This window comes from Excalfactoria chinensis, chromosome 4 (genome assembly GCF_039878825.1).
Source record: "Excalfactoria chinensis isolate bCotChi1 chromosome 4, bCotChi1.hap2, whole genome shotgun sequence".
Lineage (NCBI taxonomy): Eukaryota > Metazoa > Chordata > Aves > Galliformes > Phasianidae > Excalfactoria > Excalfactoria chinensis.
The window spans coordinates 81,835,996-81,854,068 of record NC_092828.1 but is presented as its reverse complement, the minus strand read 5'-3'; the positions used below and the strand labels follow the sequence as shown (position 1 = coordinate 81,854,068).

The following is an 18,073-nucleotide window of genomic DNA, read 5'->3' as shown; positions in this document are numbered from 1 at the left end:
TGCCTGCTGTGTGGTTCATTGCACCTTCTTTCTGTCCTTTCAGTATTGTCAGGAGCAGGCAGCTACGTGTTGTTGTCCTGTTGTTGTACGTGTTGTTGTCCTGTTGTGCAGCTGGGACTGCCTGGGTGGGACCCCTGGGAGATTCTTCCCAGCCTTTGGCTTCTTCACTTCTTACCAACCCCAGCTGTGTGCAGTTCTGGGGGGCTGTGATCTCTTCTGGAGCTGTCTGGGCTGCGTTATCAGGACCAGCAGGAGCGCTGGGGGTCTCTATAGAGGGAAGGGCCGAGGAGGTTGCTTCTCCCGTGGGGTTCTGTTACACCCTTCTCAACACACTGTAGCGCGTTGCCCATCTGTCTCACGTCACCCAAGAAAGCCGGTTGCTCTCACCTACCCTTTGCAGCAGAACTCCCTGGGCGCTGTGCAGTTGACCCGATGTCTCTTGCTGCCATCTCTGCCTCCCCCCGGTGTGCGTGCTTCATGCCGCACGCTCCCGTACCCCCGCACTGGGCGCTGCGTGCCAGCCCGGCCAGAGGTGTCCCCACGAAGGATGGGGACGAGGAGCCGCAGTCTTTGCGCTCTGTGATGCTGACAGCAGCGGGGCGGATCTGGGGGGCTGCGACCTGCGCTGGCTCCGCACGGAGACGTGCGGGGCTTTGCGGGGCGGGGCCGGCGGCGGTGCCGCTGCGCGGGGCGGACCCGCAGCCTTCCTGCGCCCGACCACCTGATCCGCTCCGCCCGCCGCAGCCGCAGCCTTTGTGTGTGCGGTGCGGCGGTGCGGGATGGCGGCGGGAGGAGGGCGGCCGCCGGGCCCGGATTCCTCCCTAGAGCCCTACGTGCAGACCCGCATCTTCAAGATCATCGTCATCGGAGACTCCAACGTGGGCAAGACGTGCCTGACCTTCCGCTTCTGCGGGGGCACCTTCCCCGATAAGACCGAGGCCACCATCGGCGTAGACTTCAGGGAGAAGACGGTGGAGATCGAGGGGGAGCGCATCAAGGTGGGCCACGGCGGCCCCGGCGGGCGGATCGCATCGGGGTCCGGAGGCGGCCGGTCCCGGCCTCGCACCGCCCGCGGGCTGCCCGCACGCCGGCTGCCTCCCGGGGGCCGTTAGGATTCCAGCCCGAGGGAGGGGAACCGGGGAAGGTTTCTCATTTGTGGAGGCATCTTCCGACCGTGTCGCTGCTGCTCTTTGATGATGGTTTGAGTCTGCGGGGGGTTTGAAGCGATGATGTGGAGCGGAACGCTGCCGGCATCCAGCTTAGCTGGGTGCTGAGAGCTGCCAGCTCCGTCAGCTGGGCCGGAGCAGAGCATCTGGGCTGAAGCTGCTGGAGCTGTGCTCAGACAGCGGTGTGACGTGGAGCAGGTGGCTGCAGGGGCTCGCTGGAAGGTCGGGGCTCACACTGCCTGGTTGCAGGGGGCTTGACAGCTGTAATTTAACACTCAGAACTGGTGTCAGCAAGCTATAGGAGGATGCAATTTCAACAGAACTAGAACAGAACTGATTCGCTATATACAGACCAGTGTCACAGCTTTAAGAAGTGTATTAGCTCAGATCAGTGACGTGGATCAGAACAAACAGCACTCTGTGCCACTGACAGGGAGGGGGCAAGTACTGCTGTTCTGACAAATGGGGGATCAGAAGTTGAAAGGCTGATCACAATGAGAGCTAATGTTTGTTGATAAGAGCTTTAGTTATGCTTTAAAACTGTCAGTGAATCTCCCCCTCTCTAGGAGGGAGAGCTGTTTCTCCCCCTGCCTTCCCCAGTTCCACTCAACAGCACATATCTGTGTTGTTATAAGCCATACTGCAGGCTGGCACGAAGCCTGCCTTGCTGCCACTAGCTTGTAATGGTTGTCAGCAGGCAGGATTGGGAGGCAGCGCAGCAAATTGCACCTTCTTCTGGGACCGTGCATCCAAGTGGGGAGGTGAGAAGTGGGATATATACCCTCCTGCTCCTGCTGTGCCTATAGTCAAACAGTGTGGGATAAACGGGCATGGAAATGAATGAGCAGCATCTCTTTGTTCCAGCACTTTTCTACACTGAGTGATTCTGGGCCAGGCGCTGTCACAGCCCGGAGTAGTTTGTATAAAAAACATTGACTTAGAAATCGCCAGTTCCAGGCTTCAAGGCATTATTTACAAGAGCAAGCAGGACTTCCTATAGAACCAGGCTTACAGCCAGAAGGGGCCTCTGGAGGCTACCTGGTCTGACCCCCCTGTTTAAGCAAAGCCACCCACAGCAGGTTGCCCAGGACCACGTCCAAGTAGCTCGTGAACATCCCCACGGAGGAGGATTCTGCAGCTCCCGTGGGCAAACTGTAGCACTGCTTTGTCACCCACACAGAAAATAAGTGCTTCCCGATGCTCAGAAAGAACTCCAGTGTGTTGGTTTGTGTCCATGTCTCTTGTGTCATCACTGGGGATCACTGAAAAGAGCCTGGCTTCTTTGCATCCTCTGTTCAGGTATTTATGGGATAAGCCCTCAGCCTTCTCCGTGCTGGAGAGTCCCAGCTCTCAGCCTGTCGTGTGAGGGCTGCTCCAGTGCCTTCATCATTTCAAGGCCCTTTTTATCTCCATTTCTTTCTTGTACTGGGCAGCCCAGACCCGGAGTGCTGGGTCCAGGTGTAGCCTCACCAACTGAGGTATCTCCTCCCTGGACTTACTGGCAATACTGTGCCTAACGCAGCCCATGACATCATTAGCCAACTTTGTAGTATGGGCACACTGCTGCCTCACGTTCATCTCAGTGCCCACCAAGACCCCCAGGTCCTCTTAGTCCCAGCTGGGTGTCTCAGGCTGTCCTGGGGCTGTCGAACTTCAGGAGGTTTCTGTCAGCCTATTTATCCATCCTGCCCAGGTCCCTCTAGATGGCAGCACGTCCCTCTAGATGGCAGCACAGCCCTCTGGTGTATCTGCCACTCCTCCCAGCTCGCCACCTCCAGGCTGGCTGAGGATGCACTTCTCCATCATCCAGATTGTCAGTGAAGATGTTGAACAGGAACGGGCGCACCCTGGGGTACATCGCCTGTCTCTGGCCCCCAGATGGACTTTACATCACTGATCAACACCCTCTGGGTTTGACCATCCAGCCAGTTTGTAATGCACTTCATTGCTCATCCAGCCCAGACTGTATCAGTTTTTCTGTGAGGATCTTGACAGGTGTCAAAAGCTATATTCAAGTGTCCCTAGCCTTCTTTTTGTCACCTATATGTTTGGAAAAGCCATTCCTGGTGCCTTTAGCATCTCTTGCCACATCTCATTGCCAGCTGTATTTCTATCTAAACCACCTCCCTGTGTGCTCTGACATTGTGTCTGTGTTCCTCTCAGCTCACTTGTCTCACCCTCCACCTTCCCTGTACTTCCTCTTCATACCTCTTGGCACTTTTGCCTGACTTCCTTTTCGTTCAGATGGGCAGTTCAGAGGTGGAGGCACGTCAGTGTTAGGTAGCTTTCTTTGGTCCCATTTTCCTATAGGTCCTTAACCCACAGGACTCTTTCAAAGCCACCTCTTGGTTAATGAGTTAGCTTTGACCTTCACAGCTGCCCTGCTGAAGCTGGCCCAGCGTAGCACCTTCTCTCGCTGGCTCTTCTATCACTTGAGTTATGAAGTTGCTTTCCATGGAATCTCACGCTTTAAGCTGTGCCGTGTTGCTCCTCCAGCATACACTGGAATGGCTGAAGGCCACCAGAAGGACCTAAGCCTGTGAACGTGAGACTCCACCTGTCTGCAGGGGGCATCATCCAGTTATTCTTCCTGGTCAGGCTGGAGCTGCCCGCTGTCCTGTCACAGGGCTCTCTGCCCTTTATTCCTTATTGCTCATCTGGTTCCTCCCCCAGGCAGAGCTCCATGCAGGAACTCCGCTCTCTTTGCCCTGCCTGCTTTGTGGATACTCAGAGCATCCCTTTCAGGGTTCTCATACAGCATAGCATTAGGTGGGCTGGTGTGTTAATCTAGTCTGACACGAGCAGCGTTGTGTGCAGTTTGTGGCAGGGAAGATGGCTGAGTGCACCAACCTGGGGCAGGTAAGTCACCGGGCTGGGGCTTTTCACCCCCAGAGCACAGGGATGAACGCGTGCTGCCCACTGACCAGCAGCAGCACACCTCCCTGCAGCAGCAACACCTGCTCAGGTGGGCGCTCGGCTCTCCGACAGCCTCCAGAACCACCCCGTGTTGTGCTCCATAGGTGCAGGTGTGGGACACGGCCGGGCAGGAGCGGTTCCGGAAGAGCATGGTGGAGCATTACTATCGCAACGTGCACGCCGTCGTCTTCGTGTACGACGTCACCAAGATGACGTCCTTCACCAACCTCAAGATGTGGATCGAGGAGTGCAACGGGCACGCCGTGTCCCCCCTCGTCCCCAAAGTGCTGGTAGGGAACAAGTGTGACTTGAAGGACCTGATCCAAGTGCCGTCCAGCATGGCCCTCAAATTCGCCGACGCTCACAACATGCTGTTGTTCGAAACCTCAGCCAAGGACCCTAAAGAGAGCCAGAACGTGGAGTCCATCTTCATGTGCCTGGCCTGCCGGCTGAAGGCGCAGAAATCGTTGCTCTATCGCGATATGGAGAAGCGGCCGGGCCGGGCGCAGAAGCTGGAGCTGTCACGTGACGCCCACGGTAAAAGCGCGTGTCCGTGCTGAGCCCAATAAAGTCTGTGCGGAGCCCTGCGCTCGGACTCTTTGCTTTGCTCGGCGCGCATGCGCGGGCGGAGCGGGGCGCATGCGCAGTGCGCGCCGCCGCCGCCGCCATGAAGTAGGTTTGGAGGGGGGGCTGGGAAAGATGGGGGTCGTTGTGCGCCCGGCCGGTGCTAACGGTGCCCATCGCCCTCAGCCCGCTGACCAAAGTGAAGCTGATCAACGAGCTGAACGCGCGGGAGGCGGAGCTGGGCGTGAGCGAGGCGGTGTCGTGGCACGCCGAGTACAAGGACAGCGCCTGGGTCTTCATCGGTACGTGTAGGCCGCGTTGGGGGGGAGGGGGACAAGGAGAGAGCCGGGCGGCTGTGCTGGGCTTCATGCTGGGCCTGCATCGCTACCCTCTCCCCTCCCCGCAGGCGGGCTGCCCTACCAGCTGACAGAGGGGGACGTCATCTGTGTGTTCTCGCAGTAAGTTCCTACCTGCCTCCCCCCACCCCCCGCTGTGCCCCTCCAGCCCTGCTCTGTGGCTGCTGATGGTGTGTTCCAGGTACGGGGAGGTGGTGAACATTAATCTGGTGCGGGATAAGAAGACCGGGAAGTCCAAAGGGTTTTGCTTTTTGTGCTATGAGGATCAGAGGAGCACCGTTCTTGCTGTTGATAACTTCAATGGGATCAAGGTGAGTGATGGAGCTGTGTGGCTGCGGCAGCTCCTGGAGCTCTCCATCACATCAGGGAGGAGCTCCACCGGCTGCTGACCCCGCAGCTCACGCTTTGCTGACTACGTGACTCCTGTCCTAGATCAAAGGCAGGACGATCCGAGTGGACCACGTGGCCAACTATCGGCCTCCCAAGGACTCCGATGATTTAGATGATGTCACAAAAGCCCTCCATGCAAAGGGCTGCGGAGTGAAAACGCCGCCTCATACGTCGTCAGATTCCTCCTTGGAGGATGATGACACACCAGCCCAGAAGCAAAAAGGTGAAATGCATTTCTGCCAGTCTTCACCCTGGCTGGGAGGATCTGTGGGCCTCAGGGACTCTTAGCTCAGCGTAAAGCAGGGATAGGTATCCTCTTGAAAACAGATGCAACCCTAATGTCCCAGCTTATCCTCTGAGATCTGTGTCACACTGCCAGTATTTATCTGTGATTGTTCACCCCCTACCTCTGGAGATTCTTATTTTGCAGGTTATAGTAGCACTCTTCCTGGAGAATGGAGCTGTCTGCTAGGCTGCAGGGGTGTTGCAAGGGGGAGGAGGCAGGACAGTTGGGGACAGGGAGAAGAAAGGCTCCAATAAAGCCTTTCTCTATAGAGCTGTGGTGCTCTGTAGCAAAACTCATGGAGATGATGCTTGCAGGACTGTCCGTCTCTAAAGATGACCTTTTTGTTTCAGATAAAGAGAAGAATAAACACGAACGGCAAAAGCAGAGCTCTCAGGCTGCAAAGAGAGCAGCACCTGCCGAAGAGGCACATCCGAGAATCAAGATTAAAAAGGAGAAGGAAGATCCTGGCTATGAGCGATACGCTGCTGGTGGGGGTCAGCAGTCCAGCAGTGAGCCTGAGAGGAAGCATGCGAGCAGGGTGCAGCGAGATGAGGAAGAGCAGAGGCACCAAAGGTCTTCGGGGAGGAGAGGGGAAAAGAGCTCCCAGGAACACAGAGCGCAGAACAGTTCACGGGACGAGAGAGGAGAGGTTAGCAGGAAGGGTGAGGGGCACAGTAGCCGGCGAGAAGAGTGTCCTGAGGGAAGCAGATCCAGGCACCGGTGGGAGAGCAGCAGCAGAGAGCCCCATTCCAAGCACAGGGAGCGTGGATCCACCAGAGATTCCAGCCGTCACTGAGCCCCGGTGTGAGCACCTTCTGGGCCACAGCTGTGCCCAAGAGAGCTGCGCTCTGTGAGCTGCACCGGGAGCCTGTCTGCAGCTTCCTGGTATGGCCTGGAAGTTACCACAGCTGGTGTCTCATCTCACACACACTGGTTCACTCCTCAGACAGGGCGCTCTCTGTGTTGTGGACTGGGATGTGAGCTCTGCTGCTGCCTTGCTCAGCCCTTCTGTGCAGTGGCATCCCACAGACGGTTGTGGAGGGGCTCACGGCACAGCGTGGGCAGTAGGAGTGCCGAGCAGCAGGATGATATGGACCCCCAAAACTGCCCACGTTGTTCAGTGGGAGCATCCCTGTCTGCAGTGGGGCCGGTGGGTGCCTGCAGGCGGGCATAGTGCTTTGTGCCCTCAGCCCGTCCCACTGACCTTGCTTATGAGGTGGATCTGAAAGGCTGTGCTGCTGAGCCATCGCAATTCGTGGCTTTTCTTTTTTGTTTTAAACTCCTTTTAATAAAAATCGATCCTTTAACCAGAAGAGATGACTGGGAGCACCGCTTCTGTGTCCGGTTGTGCTGTTTGGACTGAGCATTGATGGCAGCTGATCGATAGAGCAACGGAGTGCACAGTGATGGATCGGAGCTGTGTGCCTTGCTACCGGAGCCCTTGTTGGCTAACAGGCTTTCTCCGCCGTCTACCCGGCGGGTTTCGGGGTGGTTCCATTCGGTCCCGTGGCTGCAGCCCTCGCCTGTCTCCTCACCCCCCGCTCTCGGGATGGTGCCGGCAGTGCGGGCGGTGCCGATGGAGCCCAACTGCGGAACGAGCTGCTGGGGCCGCCCGGCCGGGGGGCGCTCTCCTTCTGCAGCAAGCGGCGGAGTGTTTCCGGTTCCGCCGCGCTTCCGGTTCCGGGCCGGGGCGAGGAGAGGCAGTGTCCGGCCCGGCGCGGCGGCGCGCTCCGCCATGCCATGTCCGCGTTGAACTGGAAACCCTTCGTGTATGGCGGGCTCGCCTCCATCGTGGCCGAGTTCGGTGAGGTTGTGGCGGGCGGGCGGGCGGGCATCGGGGGGCGCCGGCGGGGCGCTGACGGCCGGTCTCCCCGCAGGCACGTTCCCCGTGGACCTGACCAAGACGCGCCTGCAGGTGCAGGGCCAGAGCAGCGATGCGCGGTTCCGCGAGGTACGTTACCGCGGCATGTTCCACGCCCTGTTCCGCATCTGCCGCGAGGAAGGCGGCCGCGCCCTCTACTCGGGGTAAGTACGGAGCGCGGGGCCCGGCGGGGCGGAGGGGCTGCGCCGCGCGGTGCCGCCCTGCTGCGGGCTTCAGCTGCCGCCGTTTGTCCCGCCGCTCAGGATCGCCCCCGCGCTGCTGAGACAGGCGTCCTACGGCACCATCAAGATCGGCATCTACCAGAGCCTGAAGCGGCTGTTCGTGGAGCGCCTGGAAGGTCTGTGGTAGGAACGTGGTGCGGCTCCTCTGGCGGCGCTGTCCTGCGTGCTCTGTGGGTCTGCTCGTCCCTTTCCATGCCCTTCCCAGCTGCGGTTCTCCAAGAGATGGAGTTGTCGCTTTGTGCTGTGCAGCCGTGTTACGTGCAGGGATGGGCTGCAGCACCAATTGGAATCTCGCTGCTCTTGATGCTGCCCATGGTCACAGGAATGCTCCATAAGCTGAACACATCCGTGCTTTCCCCAGCTTTTAGCTTTGTTTTGCAATATCAGCTCAGGAAACCCCCAGCATACCGACAGAGACCCATCTCTTCTCATTAGCTTCAGGGAAGACAACATTTATATAATCTTCATTACTTGAAGGAACTATATAAACAGGAGGGGGAATGGCTGTTTACGAGGGTGAAGTGACAGGACGGGGAGAAATGGTTTTAAACTGAGACAGGGGAGGTTTAGGTTGGATCTTAGGAGGGAGTTTTTCCCCCAGAGGGTGGTGACGCGCTGGAACAGGTTGCCCAAGGAGGCTGTGGATGCCCCATCCCTGCAGGCATTCAAGGCCAGGCTGGATGTGGCTCTGGGCAGCCTGGGCTGCTGGATGGAGACCCTGCACATAGCAGGGGGTTGGAACTGGATGATTGTTGTGGTCCTTTTCAACCCAGACCATTCGATGGTTCTGCGATATCCCAGCTGTGCTCCCTGCACTGCTCTGTGTTACTTGGGTTATAACCTTCAGTAGGAAGCCTTTCCTGTAGTTCTCTTGGAGGCTCGAAGTCCTTCTGTCTGAACACAGCAGCTTTGGTTAAGGAGTCTAATTCATGAACTGTGATTAAAGAGATAAGAAACTGTGAGCGCTCTCAACTCTGGTGACAGGATCCTCTGTTGCTCTTGTAAGATAGTAGAGCAGCCAAAGTTGACAATGTATTTACTGCAGGAGCTGCACGTGCAGTTTTATATCCTGTCCCATCATGAGTAAATAGTTAATGATGTTCAGTCTGGTAAGGTAAGAGATTCACACCAACGAGAGGGCCAGATGTGCAATACACTAGACTTTTTTTCCAGGGGTTGCTCTCTTCTTGAGCGATGCCTCTCCCTGTGGATGGTTCTGTGCATGTGCTCCAGGCTGTCCATCCCTCTTGCTGTTGCAGCATTTCCAGTTGTGAGTACTGTTGTTTGAATATTTGTCTCCCTACAGGCCTGAGGCAGCACGTGGCCTGGTCTCCTCTGGGAAGTGCTGTGGTCAGTACCAGCAAAGGGCCTTTTTCCAATGTAACCATCAACCTAATACTGGACCTGGAAGTCTTAGATTATTTTCCTTCTCTGGAACTAATTGCATCTAACTTTCTCTGCCTGGATCGTCTACTCTCTGTTTTTCAGGGAGGCGGTATATTCTGAGTGTGGCCATCTGGGGCTCCAAATTCAAACTAATCGATGTCAGATTGCCTTGAGAAGCATTTAGATGCCCCTCTGTCTTGCCATTATCCATTATGGGAAACGTATCCCTGGGCACTGAAATCTCACCCGATCGTTCAGCGTTTTCCTGTATAGCAGCCCTTTACTTGTCTGATCAGCTAGAACTGGCAGTCAGACCTCCTTCTCTCTATCAGTGTGTTGCTGTTTCAGCCTCTGCTTTTTGTCTCTGGCAGCTGCAGATAGGTCTGTAGTCAGCTGGTGGTAAATGGCCAGTTTGTGCCTCTGCAGCTTCACCGTGTGATTTGTGAACTTAGCTTTTCTGTTCTTTCCAGAGCTTCTTACTTATTCAGTGCAGCCTGTACACCTCTTTAGGTCTTTGGGATCTGACTTTCTTTTCTTGGTTGCAGATGAAACATTGTTAATCAACGTGATCTGTGGAGTGGTTTCGGGGGTGATCTCCTCTGCACTTGCCAATCCGACAGATGTGCTGAAGGTAAGAAGTGCATGTGTGTGTGCCCAGTGCAGTCTGCCACCTGCTTCTGCTTTCTAACAAAGGTGCATCTCTTCCAGCTGCAGTAAGGTGCTCTCTCTAAGCCACTACTTATATTAGTTCTGCTAATATGGGCTTGTTATGAATGGGAGTTGCTCTGTTGTTCCTTTGTACCAGGAAACCTACTGAGCTGTTATTCTTGCCCTCGGGCCAGGTGCTGATACTGTGCCACTGACTTGCACATTTCTTGCAGATTCGAATGCAAGCTCAAGGCAGTTTGTTCCAGGGTGGCATGATTGGCAGCTTCATTGATATCTACCAGCAAGAGGGTACCCGAGGCCTCTGGAGGGTGAGTATCAGCTGCTGGAAACCCCTCACCTCCTCTAGTATCAGAATTAAAAGCTTCCTCAGCTTGTTTGCTGCTCCTTCTCTCAGCTCAAGTGCAGCTCATGAGGAGAACTGTGAGCCAAGGGTGGTAGTGAAGTCTTACTCCTGGTTAGCAGGCAAACGCAAGCATGTCTGTGGTGCAGATTGGGTCTGTGTTGTGGCAGTGTCAATGCTGGGCCATGCAAACCTGGGTCTCAGGGCTGAAGCTGGTCCCTGGGAGGAGCGGTATTTAGGTCTGGGAAAGTAGACCAGATCTATTGTAGTACAGGATCTTTTCTGGTGTTGAAATTTCAGTATGCTGACGGGGAAGAAAAGGGAATTATAGCCATATTCCTTTGTGGGCTAGAGGGAGAGAAGCAGCATCTGGTTAATCTGGCTGTAGTAAAACTGCCAGGGAGAAGGATAGAGGAGTCCTCTTTAGCTTTGGAGTTATACTAGGAGACAGTGAGCAAGCTCTACCTCAAGCTTCAGCTGCAAGGCAGGATGATGAAGACATTAAGGTTCCTGTCAAGAGAAAGACCTGTAAGAGGAGGCTGGGAAGAGGTTAACACCTTATACTAGCTGTGGGTCTCAAGGCAGCAGTTCATGCTTGTGACTGACGTTTGTGTCTTGCAGGGTGTTGTTCCAACTGCCCAGAGAGCTGCCATTGTGGTTGGGGTGGAACTGCCAGTCTACGACATCACCAAGAAGCACTTAATTCTGTCAGGCCTGATGGGTGATACAATCTTTACCCACTTTGTGTGAGTATTTGCTGCAGCTGCTGCACTCTCCAGGCTTGGCAGGGTGTGTGAAGCAGAGGAGCAAAGTGGGATTTGGAGATCTGTTTATAAAGCAAAAAAGAGCTGCCAAGAACAAGCTGAGTGCTTCTGAGGGATCTGCTGTGTTGACTGGAGCAGCTATGGATGCCCAGAAAGCATCCCTAGAGAGACCTCCCTGGAGAAGGAACCTGGCAGAAATCCTCCTGGTGAAGTGAAATAAAAGCTTGAATTCAGTTCACTGGTTACCAGAAATGCTGTTGGTCCATTTTGCTACCGTGGTATGAACCTGGCAGGAGTTCTAGGTGTGATTAATGGTAGCAATGGGTTGAAAGAGCTGCTCCAGTCCAAGGTTCTCCTATACAGAGGATGTCAGCTCACAGCCACTGCTTTAAGAGTTTTATGAAACAAAACAAATAGTTGCAAAACTGACTGGAAGAAAACCCTGAGCAATCTGACCTAGTTTTGAAGTCAGCCCTGCTCTGAACAGGGCGTGGATTAGAAACTTCCCAGAGCCTTTCTTCACCTACATTCTCCTATTATTCTTCTAGCAAACACTTTAGCTGGAGGTGCTGCAGTGCTTCTGCTGGGTTTGCCTGCTGTGGGCTGAAGGTGACAAGCACTAGACCATATGTGCAGGGAGGAGACTAGCAGCTGTATGCTCCCTGTGGCTGCCTTTGGTCTTCCTCCCTCCTTCCCTGCCATGAAGAAATGTTTGCTCTGGGGAGAAGGATGTGCATTTCCAAGAGGCTGCCTTCAGGTCTGTGTCACCTTGTCAGCACCCAGAGACATTGCTGGACTGCAGATGGCCCTGTGGAGACCTGGCAGTGGGCTCTGGCAGGGTCTTCATTAGATGGAGCTGAGCTTTTCACTTCCCTACCTCTCTGGGTTTCAGTGTGCTATTAGTCCTGGGTGGGAGCAGACAGTACAGCTAATGTTTACTGCTAAATGCCTTTCATGGAATTGAGTGAAAGGTTCTCTTGTACTTATGTCCAGGCTTGTCTGAGCCAGACTGGCCATATTCAGAGCTATTTCTCTCTAATGTTTCGGTATGTCTAGTTCCAGTTTTACGTGTGGGCTGGCAGGAGCGATTGCCTCCAACCCTGTGGATGTGGTGCGGACGCGGATGATGAACCAGCGAGCGATAGTGGGCAGTGTGGAGCTCTATAAGGGCACTCTGGATGGTCTTGTGAAGGTAAGGAGGTGACACAGATGGGCAAATCACTGTTTTTGGAGGCTGGCTGCAGTTGAAATTTGGGCTGGGTGAGCAGTGAGGTGTATTGAAAACTGGCTGAATGGCCTAGCCCAGAGAGCGGTGGTGTTCCCACAGCAGAGTCCTCTTTGGCTGTCTACAGGATCTGTGACTGATCCTAAGTTGAGTCTGATAACCAATCTGTCTCTTTTTTTTCCTCACAGACATGGAAGAGTGAAGGGTTCTTTGCACTCTATAAAGGTTTCTGGCCCAATTGGCTACGGCTCGGTCCCTGGAACATCATTGTATCCTTCAGTATGCTGCTGGGAGGCCATGAGGATGGGCAGGCAGGGGAAGACTGAGTAAATGGAAGTTCAGAGTAGACACCCTGATGTGGTACCTCTTTGTCTTAGCCCAGAGCAACTCTGTGTTATGCTTGGACAGACATAGACTGCAATGTGACTGCAGGTGCTTCATGCACCAAAAAACACCACTGGCTGTGACTGCTCCTTCTGACAGCTCTGTAGGTGGCTTATGCAGGGACCTCCATTGCGGCAGCACAGGCATTTTCCTGGAAAGCAAGTGCTTTCAAGTGCATGGCTTTAAACTTTCCATTTAGTTTGAGCTGCTGGAGCTGCAGCAGTCTCAGGATTAGCTCCTGTTTTAGGAGGGAAGCTTGGGGAATATTCTCCTCTTGAGACAGGTGCTGACCTGCTCTGCAGAACCATCAGTCATTGCTGTGTTGCTCTGCTGGTTTCTTCATTTTCTCTGACATGGTGTATATAATTTATTTTAAAGAAGTCCCTGCTTAGAAAATCCCAGTTAGAGTCATTTCCCTTTCCTAGTGCTCCAGGCAAGCCTTGGGTCAGTTTCTTCCCTCTCCTAGTAGCCTCCTTTTCCATTTGTATGGATCACTTTATGCTGCCTGGAAGAGGAGATTCCCATGTTGGTTTTCAGCTACACTATGCTGATGATCTGCCTGCCTTGCCTTGTGAGGCTTGGCCTGGTTGTGAGGGAGGTGCAGTGTATCTGCTGTATGTATTTGTATGTATGTAATTCCTTGACTTTTCCTTCAGTTTTTTATCACATATGAGCAACTGAAGCGACTTCCATTCTGAGCGCTAGCTTCATTCCACAAGTGTCATCTTCAAGGCTCACGGCAGTGTTTTGCTGCAGCCTTCATTTCACCATCACCACATTTTGATGTTTTGTTACATGTGGGTCTGGATTCTCCTGCTCCCCCACATTCATGGTCCCTGCAGGTTGTTCTGGCTGAGGTGTATCTGGGAGGCTGATGGCAGGTACTGCATGCTTTGTTCCACGCAGAGGCAAGTATTAACCGTGCACGAGTGTCTGGGCCTGAAGCAATATCTTCTGTGAAGATCTGTGCATTCCAGTGGCCTTTTGGTGCAGCTGTGGTTTGACTCACGTGCATTGTTCTGCCATACCTGTGGGGTGAGGCTGGAGGCTGGACAAGGGGTGCTGTCATGTTTTCTTGCTACCTGTAACCTCATTAAATTATTTATTGACTGGATGGCATGAGTCTGTGTTTGTGCAGACATAGTACATAGGTATATTTTTCAGAGCAGCTGCTGTGTCTGCCCTTGGAGACAAGTGGTTTGTTTTTGTCCAGCACACTGTATATCCTTTTTTTTCCCCCCTAAATACATTATTTTTCCTTCGTAGTCTTCAAACATCATTGCAATGAATATATTTCTAAAAGACAGTTTGATAGGCAGGAAATTATGGTGCCATAAAAGCAAACAGTTTTTATCCCGACTTCCTTCCTTCCTCCTCTGCGGGGGAGCTTTGGTCCGGATGAAGGTCCCATGTGATGTGCAGCAATGCTTCCTGCCTGAGACTGCTGCAAGGTGACATTCTCTGGGCAGATTGCACAAGGGATGTTCAGCCAAACGTAGGAGAGAGGGTTATTTGTGTGGTTCTGCAGGGACCTGGTTGAATGTGTAAGGAAGGTGAGGCCTGCAAACTCATGGACTTAAATAGTGCCATGATTGGAGGTGATCCTACAAGGCTGGGAGGGTTTCAGAGTTAAACTGTATGTTAGCTGGGAGCAGAGGATTGAAGGCAGGCAGTGTTTGCATGCTTCAGCTTGCATCAGCAGTGTATTTGTGGCCTCTTATGGGTCTGGTTTTGGTTTTTTTTGATGTGAAGTGCTGCTGGGAGGCTCTTCTTTCCACCCTCGGCACCTACAACCTGCCTTGTGCCATGCTCTGCCTTTGGCTGTGCCAGCATTGCCTTCTCAGCTGTATCCTGACCTTGTTGTGTTCAGTCTCTCCTGAGCAGCCCTCTCGCCTCACGTTGCTATTTGACAGAGGAAGGCTGAAACCTTCCCTGTTTCCTGGCAGCTCTGATTTTTACGCTTCTTGATCCAGGAGAGGCAGCTTTGTTTAAAGGGATCGGTGTTATTTCTTTGGTCCCTATGGGAAGAGGCTGCTGCAGTTCTGGTGGTGACCCTGCAGAAGCCTCATGAGCTGTACCACCTTTCTCCTTTATCTGCGCCTGTGTCGTAGCCAAGTACTGGCTCTGCTCAGGTCCTTAGTGCTTGGCTGGGGTGCCCACCTCCCTGCATGCCACCATGGCAGCGCCACTGGACAAGGAGGAGTGGTCAGGGTGTGATCCTGATGCTGAAACGGACCACAACCCCCAAGCAGGTCTCATGGTTGCACTGATGACGGAGAGGCCAACGGCAGCATGGGCTGCTCCGGAATGGGAGATGCTGAAACGCCCTGTGCAGGGGGCTGCCGCCCTGCTGCTGGGACAGAACCAGAGGAGCACAAGTGGGCTGTTAAGGAGGAGAGTGGCTCAGCCCAGCCTCACACAGCCTTCCTGCTCGGTGCTCTGTGCTCACCCTCCTGCTCTGGGGTTGTCTGGAAACGTGGCGTGAGGGGAGGGACCTCTGTGGGCACACTGTGTGCTGTGAGTGCATCAGTCCCTTCTGGCACAGCAGAACTCCGCTCTGCAGCCTGAGGCACCACCTGGAGAGCAAGGGGCTGTGCTCGCAGCTGCCCATTGCCTGCTTACTGAGCTGTGCATGCCAAGAAGCCCCAGGTGAGGAATGCTCTAGGATCCTGCTGTGGATGCACCATCTTTGGGCTGTGCCCTGCAGTAGACACACATGGCTAACTTGGCTGTGGGAATCATCTTTGCTGTGCTGGCTCCGCTCATCATCACTGCCAACGTGCTGGTGGCCATTGCTCTCCTTCGCCTTATCTGGAAGACCGGCTACAAGGGACACTATTTTGTCCTTAACCTTGCTGCTGCAGATGCCATGGTCGGTTTGTCAGTTATAGGTCTGATCAAGGATGAGTTCTTAGAGAACTTTAATCCCCCGCAGATCTTCTGTGTTCTGCGAATGGCTTTTGTGACCTCCTCTTCTGCTGCTTCTATCCTCTCCCTGACCCTGGTTGCATGTTACAGGCACCTGGCAATCAGAAAGCCTTTCCAGTACTATCAGCTGGTCACGGGCATGCGGGTCGGGCTGCACTTGGTGGGTCTCTGGCTGCTTGCTGGTATCATTGGCTTCCTCCCACTCCTTATCCCTGGCTTCCAGAAATTCTCCCTCAAGGACAAATGCTCCTTCTTCGGAGTCTTCCACCTCAGCTACATGCTCATCGTCTCCTGCATGGGCTTCTTTCCAGTCCTGTTTCTCTTCATTTACCTCTACTGTGACATGCTGAAAATTGCCTCTGTGCACGTACAACAAATCCGGGAAGTGGAACGTGCGGGGCTGGCCAGGGGCACCACCAGTGACATGAAGGCCATGCGCACCGTGGCCATGCTGGTCGGCTGCTTTGTGCTGTCCTGGCTGCCATTTTTCATCGCTGGCATCGTGAAAACTGTGTGTACCGAGTGCTTCCCCTACAGAGTCCTGGAGAGTTACCTCTGGCTGTTGGGACTGTGCAACTCCCTCCTGAACCCCTTGCTCTACTCCTACTGGCAGAAGGACGTGCGGAGGGAGCTCTCCCAGCTGGCTGCAGGTGTGAAGAGGAAAGCCTTTCATTTGGGGAAGGGTCGCTGTTTCCCCAGCAGAGGCACCAAGTCCGTTCCCACTGTGTCATGCTTGCAGCTCCAGGACTGATGTGGTAAGGAGAGGCTGCTGCAGGCTTTCCTTCTAGCTCGTCTCCTTCACCAGAACTGAACCTGGGGGCTGCCAGCTGTGGAATAGATCTTGGATGGGGTGGGACAGCTCTGCATGCTAATTCATGGACGCAGCGCAACCAGCACAGCCAGTTCTGCGCCAGCTCCAGGGCACCCAAAATTGCAGGTGTGTGTCACACATCGAGTTTTGCTTGGAGAGCTTCAGCAACAGCAGCCTTGTGTCTGGTGGGACCAAGCCCTTGGCACTCCCTCCACAGACTAAGATCACAAACCTTTTGCTGCCTGGCTTTCCTCAGCCCAGATCTGGGAGCCTCCTGCTGTCCCTTCTGCCTGCAGCACCAGCTTTCTGGGCCAGGTTGCCCACCAGCACGTGGGGCAGGGCTGTTCTCACTGTGTTAGCTCTGTCACTCCCTATCACTGCCCCTACCTAAACCAAACTTGCCATCCAACAGATATAATCTGGGCTATCCCTCAAACCATCCTCTGATGAGGATCAGCACCAGAAGCAGAGGTGATGGAGATGGGCCTGGGGTCTCTATTGTAGTGCAGGGGATGCAGTGGGAGGCCTGGCTGTTTTTTGGCTGTATGCGCACTGGAGCAAAAGCTGAGCAGCCCCAGGTGTGGTGTGCCTGGAAAAGGTGCAGGGCAGCACCGGTTTGTGCTGTTACTGTTTGGTTTGTGCTGTAAAGCAAGTTAATGAATGACTGACTCGAGTGCTGAGCAGGAAGGACTGCCTTGGAGACAGGGGAAAACCTTGTGCAGAAGGGCTGCTTTGTCCCACCAACGCCTTAGGATGTTCATGGGTTGATAAGGTTGCCTCTATGCTGACTCAGCAGATGGGAGCACACAGCACTGGGTGCATGTCATGTCCCACAGCAGTGATGGTCCTGCCAGAGGCTATGATGTTCTCTCATTGCTTTTTGTACAATGCTAACAGTTTGTATAATCCCCATAGCAGGAACGTTTCCCTTAAAGCAGGATGCTTAGCCATGAGCTTGCTCCTATCTGAAAATGGGGATGCTTCACACGGAACAGTAGTTGGTTCCTCTTCTGTCACCTGCCCTGCTGGTAGAGATGAAGGCTCAAGGCCTTATCCCATATACGTGCAGTACCTGCCTCGGTCCTGAGGCGGTCCTAAGACCAAGACAAAAGCAGCGGGCACCCCGTGGCACCCATCTCTATGTCTGGGAGAGACCTGGGACCGAACACCACAACATATCCTGTTCCTGGCTGTGCACGAAGGAAAAGAGCCTGAGATAAGGCTCACGCAGAACAGATGGGCTCTGTGGGTGAACTGATGCCTCGCAGGTGGGTCTGGTAGGTGGATCCACTCTGACTCAGTTCTGGGGATCAGCACATCATCTGGCAGCGCTGACGTGTCTGCTGGCGGTGCTCGGCACGGCGTGGGTCCCACCAGCTGCTGCTTTGCAACTGACAACGCCGAAGTCTCCCTCTGCCTCCTCCAACACGCCTCCTGCGGGCATCCACCGGGAACCGAGACCGAGCGGTCTCCTGCTTGCTTCTCACGTCGTCTGCTGCAGCCTCTGGGCACGGAACCACGGGGGGCTGCAGCCCGGCAGCCGTATCCCCATCTGCAGCGGGGATGGCAGCTCGTGCCGGAGCTGCCGCGGGAACGGGGCGATGGGCGGACGGACGGCTGGGGGTGACACGCTCGTGTAGGCGGCCGGGCGGGAGGCGGATCTGCGGCTCCTTTCCCGGCTCTGAGCCCCGCAGGAGGGACGGAGAGAAAGAGCGCTCCCTGTTTGCTGTCGGCTGAATAAAACGCATCGCTGCCGGGCTGCTCGCTGTTCCGACTCACGGGGGG

At 54.6% G+C, this 18,073-nt stretch overlaps 4 protein-coding genes across 4 annotated transcripts; all 4 read left to right on the top strand.

Annotated features, from left to right (window-relative positions):
• Positions 1–665: 665 nt before the first annotated feature.
• RAB33A (RAB33A, member RAS oncogene family) lies at positions 666–4,642 on the top strand. Its single transcript, XM_072333966.1, has 2 exons — positions 666–998; positions 4,187–4,642. Exons 1-2 carry the CDS (start codon positions 780–782, stop codon positions 4,640–4,642), a joined length of 675 nt encoding a protein of 224 aa, XP_072190067.1. The 5' UTR covers positions 666–779.
• Positions 4,643–4,719: 77 nt separating this feature from the next.
• RBMX2 (RNA binding motif protein X-linked 2) lies at positions 4,720–6,991 on the top strand. Its single transcript, XM_072333965.1, has 6 exons — positions 4,720–4,754; positions 4,833–4,948; positions 5,053–5,104; positions 5,184–5,313; positions 5,435–5,615; positions 6,029–6,991. The coding sequence occupies exons 1-6, from the start codon at positions 4,750–4,752 to the stop codon at positions 6,472–6,474; spliced, it is 930 nt and encodes a 309-aa protein (XP_072190066.1). The 5' UTR covers positions 4,720–4,749; the 3' UTR covers positions 6,475–6,991.
• Positions 6,992–7,350: 359 nt separating this feature from the next.
• SLC25A14 (solute carrier family 25 member 14) lies at positions 7,351–13,663 on the top strand. The gene is made up of 9 exons (XM_072335491.1): positions 7,351–7,482; positions 7,556–7,703; positions 7,803–7,897; positions 9,713–9,798; positions 10,049–10,144; positions 10,798–10,922; positions 11,997–12,132; positions 12,354–12,434; positions 13,206–13,663. Exons 1-9 carry the CDS (start codon positions 7,419–7,421, stop codon positions 13,245–13,247), a joined length of 873 nt encoding a protein of 290 aa, XP_072191592.1. The 5' UTR covers positions 7,351–7,418; the 3' UTR covers positions 13,248–13,663.
• A 1,485-nt stretch (positions 13,664–15,148) lies between these two features.
• Positions 15,149–17,193, top strand: GPR119 (G protein-coupled receptor 119). Its single transcript, XM_072335490.1, has one exon. The coding sequence runs from the start codon at positions 15,266–15,268 to the stop codon at positions 16,226–16,228; it is 963 nt and encodes a 320-aa protein (XP_072191591.1). The 5' UTR covers positions 15,149–15,265; the 3' UTR covers positions 16,229–17,193.
• The last annotated feature ends 880 nt before the right edge of the window (positions 17,194–18,073 follow it).

Coding starts and splice junctions, on each gene's coding strand:
- RAB33A (XM_072333966.1), top strand. CDS start 780: ATGGCGGCGGGAGGAGGGCGGCCGCCGGGCCCGGATTCCTCCCTAGAG. Junction 999..4,186: donor TCGAGGGGGAGCGCATCAAG/GTGGGCCACGGC, acceptor TGTGCTCCATAG/GTGCAGGTGTGGGACACGGC.
- GPR119 (XM_072335490.1), top strand. CDS start 15,266: ATGGCTAACTTGGCTGTGGGAATCATCTTTGCTGTGCTGGCTCCGCTC.
- RBMX2 (XM_072333965.1), top strand. Junction 4,949..5,052: donor CAGCGCCTGGGTCTTCATCG/GTACGTGTAGGC, acceptor CCCTCCCCGCAG/GCGGGCTGCCCTACCAGCTG. Junction 5,314..5,434: donor ATAACTTCAATGGGATCAAG/GTGAGTGATGGA, acceptor CTCCTGTCCTAG/ATCAAAGGCAGGACGATCCG.
- SLC25A14 (XM_072335491.1), top strand. CDS start 7,419: ATGTCCGCGTTGAACTGGAAACCCTTCGTGTATGGCGGGCTCGCCTCC. Junction 7,483..7,555: donor CTCCATCGTGGCCGAGTTCG/GTGAGGTTGTGG, acceptor GTCTCCCCGCAG/GCACGTTCCCCGTGGACCTG. Junction 12,435..13,205: donor TCGGTCCCTGGAACATCATT/GTATCCTTCAGT, acceptor CTTTTCCTTCAG/TTTTTTATCACATATGAGCA.